This window comes from Cibotium barometz, chromosome 2 (assembly GCF_041138505.1).
Source record: "Cibotium barometz isolate CiBa-2024 chromosome 2, ASM4113850v1, whole genome shotgun sequence".
Lineage (NCBI taxonomy): Eukaryota > Viridiplantae > Streptophyta > Polypodiopsida > Cyatheales > Cibotiaceae > Cibotium > Cibotium barometz.
This window is the reverse complement of record NC_141047.1, coordinates 39,887,802-39,895,498: the sequence shown is the minus strand read 5'-3', so window position 1 is coordinate 39,895,498 and position 7,697 is coordinate 39,887,802. Positions and strand designations below refer to the sequence as shown.

General features: G+C 41.1%; 1 protein-coding gene across 1 annotated transcript; it reads left to right on the top strand.

The window, feature by feature from the left end:
* Positions 1 to 349: 349 nt before the first annotated feature.
* On the top strand, positions 350 to 1,977 carry LOC147641061 (putative calcium-binding protein CML11). Its single transcript, XM_086817787.1, has 2 exons — positions 350 to 686; positions 1,048 to 1,977. The coding sequence occupies exon 2, from the start codon at positions 1,198 to 1,200 to the stop codon at positions 1,690 to 1,692; it is 495 nt and encodes a 164-aa protein (XP_086673913.1). The 5' UTR covers positions 350 to 686; positions 1,048 to 1,197; the 3' UTR covers positions 1,693 to 1,977.
* Positions 1,978 to 7,697: the final 5,720 nt, after the last annotated feature.

Sequence of the window (7,697 nt, the reverse complement as noted above, 5' to 3'; positions counted from 1 at the left end):
AGACTGAGCAATCATTGAACTTGTCCTCAAGGGCTCAAATCAATTGGCCAGTAGTGGTGAGAAGAGTGAATAAAGAGGAAAAAGATAAAATTTGGAAAGGTTGCAATGAGCTAGAGAGGGTGTTCTCACATCAAAGAGGTGGGAAGAGTGAATAAAGAGGAAAAAGATAAAATTTGGAAAGGTTGCAATGAGCTAGAGAGGGTGTTCTCACATCAAAGAGGTCATAAGAAATGGGACTTTGGGAAAATGGCGCGTTAGAAATGTAAGAGCACATGAAAATGGCGCGTTAGAAATGTAAGAGCACATGGACTCGGTCCCCCAGTCGAACATTTCCCTTTTGACTCTACACGGGAGTACCTGATGCTAATGTGTATCAGCCGGCGCCACACCAAACCCCCCCTCTTTTGTCTCTGGCGATGGCGCCATAGCTTGGACGGAGCCTCTCTCTGCAGACAACCCCTTCTTTCAAACCTTTTCTCTTGCTCGCAAGTCTCTGTTGTTGGGTCTCTCCGAACTGTTTATCTGTGGTTTCCCTCACCCTGATGGATGTGGCGCCTTCTGAAAAGCCAAATACTTACTTCTAATGTGCTGCGCCATAGCTTGCCTGCAGCAAAGAAAAGATCGGCAGACCAAATCCGTTCTGGTGCCCTGCGTTTTTATGCATATCCCGGCTGTAATATTAACAGGTATGTGACCATCAAACTCATCGTGTTTAGCTCTTCACCTCTGTTGGTTTCGGTCTTCAGATTTAATCCCGTTTGGCTTAGTTCTTTGGCCCTCTTAATCTCTTCTGGTTTAGGTCTTAAGCCCTTAATCTATTTTGGTGTAAGTGTTTGGCCCTTAATCTCTTTTGATTTGGGTTTTTAGCCTGTTAAAATGGCTTTTGGCAGTTATTACGTGTTTAGATCCTATTCCGGATTTTAGCTTATTGATGTGTTTATACCTTTTTATTTCTGCTGATCCTTCAGTCTCTTAGCCTTGCATTAGTCTGGTTGGCTTTTGATCAAAAGATTAGATGAATGATCGATGCCATGGTGTGTGTTGCAGAGAATGATCAGTTTCTCAACACAAAACCCAAAACCGGCCACATCATTTGAGTGTATGCAACAGAGAGAAGCTTTTTTACTTCTTCTGACTCTAGATTGAGGGGGAGTTTCCTTGCGCAAGCGTTCACTCGATTTTGCAGCTGACCACGCCATGACAAACTCCACTCTCGATCAAGAGCAGCTAGATGAACTAAAGGAGATCTTCTGCAAGTTCGATAGAGATGGCGATGGCAGTCTTACGGAGCTGGAGCTCGGTTCGCTACTGAGATCGTTGGGATTGAAGCCCAATCAGCAACAACTAGAAGCTCTCTTGCAGAGAGCCGACACCAACAACAATGGCTTGATCGAGTTTCAAGAGTTTATAGATCTGCTGGCGCCTGAGCTGAGCAAGGATCGGCTGCCATACACAGAGGAGCAGTTACAGGCTCTCTTCCGTGCCTTCGACAGGGATGGTAATGGTTACATCACGGCAGCAGAGTTAGCCCACTCCATGGCCCGCCTGGGACATGCCCTTTCAGCCAAGGAGCTCACTGAAATGATCAAGGAAGCTGACACAGATGGTGACGGACAAATAAGCTATCCGGAGTTTGTAGCAGCAATCACATCCGCAGCTTTCGAAACGGCTTCAAGCCTCGGATCAACTTGAACTGGTTGTTTGATCACTCCATCTATATCCTGTGTGCCATCAAAAATGCTAGTGTGTGTATGTAGAGGATTGGAGGGGTTTTCATGATCAGTGATGATGTAGGGTGTTGAAACTGTTCAGGGCTTTGTCTTCAAGTTTATTATGCAGTCTGCATGATGTTTTGATGAGCTGGTCGTGGGCTATTGCATGGCATAGACGCATTCATGCTCTTAACCTCGGTTCACATTCTTGTCATATGTTTGGATTTATTGATGGTTATTTTGGAATATCAAAGAGTTGGCTCAATGAGATTGTCAAAAAGCTGTGTGTTCTTACTGAAGTAAAGGGGTTTTAAGATCCACCGTTGGGTTACACCTTTTATACCATTAAGTAATAATGCTACCTTGGAATCAAGCTTATTTTGATGGGTGTTTGTTAGATAACAATTTTCCAGCCCATGTTTGTATGGTCCACATTATGAAGAGTATCCATGATTAAGTAGCTTGAGCATTTGACATTCTTGTGTTCACACAGAAAGGTGGCTAGGTAGGTAAGATGATGTGGATAGATAAGATTCGACACTTAGGCTAGATGATAGTGGACCATTATCCTAGAATTGTTCACTTATGGAGTAGGTAATTTACTCTTTGGACATTTTGTTCAAAGTTTGTAGGGTAAAACGGGACAAAAAATAAGCTTGGATGGATGAGAGGTGTAGCTAGTAGTTGTTGAGGGATATTTATGGTTCTATTAAACATAGATTATCATTGTGTTCCAATGTGGTCGAGTCATGGCCGCCTCATGTCTATCTAGTCCTTTATAGAAACATTACTAGTTTCTTTTCTATACAGTTCATCAATCGTCAATGTGAGTTTAAATCCTAGCTTCTATTAGCATACAACCTCTTATCTTTGTAGTAGCAAATCAACTATCAATGCTTCCTTCATAATGGTGCATGGGTATAAAGGCTTTGCTATCCATTCTATCACCTCAGAGGTGCAATATCTTTTGTCATTTTTGTCATTGTGCAATAGGAGCGTAATGATTTGTGTTGTGAAAGATATTACTTTATGTGAGTGTTGTCCATTGGCATTGCATATATTTGGGATATTTTTTTAGCGAGCATTTTTTAGCGAGCGTTTTTTGAAAATCGGGCGAGCAGATTTCAAAAAGATACATTTTTCTTCTTCATGAAGATCGAGAGGGGTGAAGATAGTAGGAGAGAGTAACATGTCATAATTATTAGGGTGATAGTGAGCCAGAGAGTGAAAACATAAAAACATGATATTAACATCACATCCTTTATATTGAGGTTATTGTTTCAAATTGAAAATAAAACTAAGTTCATTCACGTAAAAACTTTCAAATACAGAAAAGTGAAAACTGTCATCTTTACTACTATGGGTCTTGCTTGTTCTCAGGGGTGTAGGCACAAAGTAAGCGAATGGTGCTTGTATCCTTTCGCACTTTCTCTAGCAAGACACGTTCAGACGATTGATTCATCAATAAAACCATAGGCGTAATTAAGTCCATCACTTTGGTCTTAACTTAAGAAGTAGTATTATCATTATGAGGAAGTGGAGAGTACGTGAGACTTTTTCATGCTTGTGCACCATCTATGGTCTTCTGGTTGACCTCTACATTGGTGGTCTTTTTTTGGATACATGCAGCAACAAAGTTAATGCTAATATTTGATAAGGTCATCTCACAAACAAAACAAAGGAGGGTTTAGAGTGATGTACTTCTACTAACAAGGCTTGGTGGCAATGGTGTATAACAAAGTGGTTTGGAGCTTATCTCTATATTTATAGTAGTGGGAGAGGTGCACTCTACTTTTTTAACAAACAAAACAAAAAATAAAATTTTATCTTTTTTAATGTTAATAAAGGTATCTTTTCTCGAATTTTTACACCACAATAATAAAGGCATCTTTTGAACTTTTTTGGGAAAGAGCGAGTATGTATTGGAGCACCTTCATCCTCTCTCTTCTCTCCTCTTGCATAATTTCAAATCGATGAATGCTCGTAACATGAATACCATTCGTCAATACATGACAACATTCTACAATACCGGATCTGCTTGAAAATGCACAATCCATAGCGAGAGGGGAAAGAGTGAGAAGGGGGAAGGGAGAGAAAGACATTGCACAATTGAACCCTCTACAATGAGGTTACTTCCACAAAGGTTACATAAATTCCAAAAAACTACAGGTCAACTAATTATCCATACATTCAATTGTCTAAATTAGGGTAGGTTCTCTTACGAGACAAGGCATTGTAAGGTCAAGGTAGGATAGGATAGGTTGGTGGATGAACATATTCTCACTCTGACTTAAGCCTAGCATACGTAAATAAATGAAGTACAAGTGCTTGCATGCAAGATACAGCTTCTTCTTGGATTCTCTATCTGCAGTATAATACGGTTCGTCTTTCACACACACATCATATTTTTCCACAAGTGCATCATCCCTGTGTGATTCGATCTTGAAACTTCATACTTGTGCTTCACTCTCTGTACTTCTATCATCGTAGCTTTCATTTTCAAAGTGGCATTTATTTTTTTGGTCGCTTCCTTTGATATCGATGTGCGGTACTTGACTCTTATGCCATTTTGCATGCCTGAGCCACTAGCCTCTATATTAGTAGTGGACCCATATGGCGATTCTTTTGAAGTTGCAGTTGTAAAGATCCTTGAAGTCCCTTTGCTATATGTTGGGGTGGACATAACACCCTCTGCATTCTTGTTCTCCACCTCGTATCCACCTTCCCATAATGAATATACCTTCTCATTTGTGAGGTTAGTTCCTATAGTAAATGGCCATATCTTGGGTGGTGAATTGGTCCTTGGGTCTATGTTGGTGTCCACAATATAGCAATGAAGCACGTAGTGAGGGCAGAACTACATTCATTGTCTAATGAGACCATTAGGGTGTTTGCAATAGCCTTCAAAGGATGATGCATGCACATCCTTCTCATTGCTCGTAAATCCGGCTATGTGTTGCCCACACCTCCTATCTCCACGAGGCATTTCGCTGCATGTGACCTTGCTGCCAATGTATGTCCTTCAAATTACTCACATTGTTTCGTTCACCTTGCGTTCAATGACATTGCCTTCTGTGATTTCCGTTGTTCTTTTTGGAGTATTGCTTGTATCATGCTTCTTGAAAATGATCTTTTGTGGCCTCCCAACATACTTGTGGTCTCTTACATGTGTGTTGTACTTTGGTCGATGTGTGGCCTCATCTCATCAATATCGATGACAACAGTGGGTGGTCCCTTGTGACGTGTACTTTCTTTGTCATCACCGGTGAGAGAGGTAGGCGCTTATACATGGGTGTTCTTTCTTTGTCATCAACCGGTGAGAGAGGTAGGCGCTTATACATGGGTGTTCTTTCAGTTACCTGATTAACTATTCGGACCACTTGGGTTGGGCTTGTAGAGCACTGTTCTTTTAGTTTCTCCAAGCTTGGTCCTCTCCCTATGGGCTTGGCTTGAGAGTAAGAGACTGCCTTTGTACTTTGCAAAATTGCATTTGCTATATCGGTAGTACATGCATCGTAAGGAGAAATCTTGCATCTATATCCTTCCCCCTGCCAGCCAACTTCCCAACTTGCTTTTTTTTTCTAGGTTTGTTCTTGGGGTATCTGGACCATCATTACTTCTCTCTGTTGTTGTCTCATGACTGAACCTCAATGTACTATGTGCACCTCCCACCAGCTCAACTAAGAGTCCATTGCTGACATATTCCTATCCATCACATGACCATTACGCCACCATTGACGTATTAATTAAGCCTCCACTAATGTAGCTTCACTGGTAGGAGCCTCTATATTCTCATCTTTCATTTCACATGTTGCTCGTTAGAAGATCTTGCATGCTACGTGAAAACTCTAGTCATTTAAGAGGTAATACATTTGACCAGCTCTAACTACCTAAATACTCTACATTAGTAGTATGCTAACTTGGACCATACACATCACAAGCCATGGTCACATAACCTGATGTTCATCGGGTGTGTTCGAACTATATTCATGCATATTGCAGGTTGCCAGAGCCGGTCCGTCGCATTCGATTCACCAAATCCAACCCTGAAGTGGGAAACATCACAATTTACTTATCTAGATTTTAATAGCTCGTTTACAAAAACATAATTGCCTAACCAGATTAGCCTATGAGCTGTCTTCCACTAGTGGTCCCACCTCCTCTGCAATGTTGATGAACTCTTGTTCTCCCCAATGAAATGTGAGGAACTACCTTCTTGCACAAGTGCTGTCATTACAATTTCTTTGGCCACACACATTTGTACCTTCCTTGCCCCAACATTGCGATCTAGCCCTAGCACCCTGGACACCATTTGCCTTGTCCTATCAATTAGTGCCTTTGATGTTCATGCTTGTACATTATGTTGATGAAAACTGATGTGTAGCATTAATCTACTCATCATCTCATCGGAGGGCTCACATAATAGATGTAGCAATTGCATGTAGTAATGCACATCACCGATGCTCATTAGTAATGGAAAAGGAGCTTTCCAGACACATTATTGCACTCCTTCCCAATGGTTGGTGCCTTTAGCATGCTTCCAGTAAAATGTGATGTATTTGACACCCTGTGGTTCTTTAAACGCGGGCAAAGTTTATTCACACACTTCAAACTACCTAGGCAATGGCTTCTCCGACATACTCCAGGGAAGGCAATGTTAGAGGTTTGCGGCTTGACTGCCAGTGGGGATCATAATTATGCTCCATGGATTCCATTCCTGAACATGTTTCCATGGTTGGTGGGAAACCAAATGTAATATCACCATTATATTGCCTAGGAGTCTCCACGGCCTTGATAACCTCGTTGACATTCATCAAAATCTTTGTTAATGTGTTTCCCTTCTTCATGCTCCAAAGGTATTCCAAAATGCTCTCACCATCTCCTCTTGGAACAGTGGACATGCTTAATGTATTGGTTTTAAATCTATCACATTAGTTTGAGTTAGAAGTTATCTGGGTGGGCTGTCTAAGATGGCTATTGGTTGTGGTTTTGAGTTCAACGAAGTATGAACTATTGTGGAGTAATTGGCTGAAAGAGAGTCCTCAAGAATATAGAACCCTTCCCCCTCATGATTAGAGGTTACCTTGAGAGGGATATGCAACTCTGGGGACTCAATATCTACTATGGCTTGCAATCCATAGAATGAGTGGGAAGCTACTTGTTCTTGTAAAAACTTTTCACTCACGAGAACTCGTCCATTGTTGAAACTTAGATTTTTCTTAGAAGATGGGAATGTGATTGTACAGCTCATTGTAAAGAGGAACAAAAAAGTACACAAGAACAAGAAAGAACAACTACCAAGTACACAAGTAATGAATGGTGATTAACACCCTTAAATAAGTTAGTTGTTTTTAATTCGACCATTTTAAAAAAAATATTTTTTTAAAAAAATATAAATTTTAAAAAAATATTAATTGAAAAAAACAACTCCTATGATATATATTACACATATTTTTCTGAAAATTAGCATCCCTACATTCTCTCCCCTCTTCCCTCTCCATTCGTCCTCTCTCTCTTTGTCTCTGTCTCTCTTCTTTCTCTCCTCTCCCCTATTCTCTCTCTCTCTCTCTCTCTCTCTCTCTCTCTCTCTCCGTCCTCTCTCCCCCCTCTTGTCTCTCTCTCTCTCTCCTCTCCCTCCTCTCTTCTTCTCACTCCCCTCTTCTCTCTCTCTCTCCCTCCTCTCCCTCCTCTCTCTCTCTCTCTCTCTCCCTCCCACCACTCTCTCTCCCTCCTCTTTCTCTCCTCTCTCCCCTCCTCTCTCTCCCTCTCTCAAGCTGCATCTTCTAGCATGCCACCTGCAACTTGTAAATCATTGTGGCATAGATCATCATTGGATCAAATAAAAAAAATGATCCTACTATCAAACCTCTCAACATGATTGGAGTGGTTGGTCAAACAACTCAAGTAACATTACTCGTGTTCGCAAACAATAAACAAATCATGGTTTACAAGATGAACACTGAGAAACATAATCAACATTAAGCT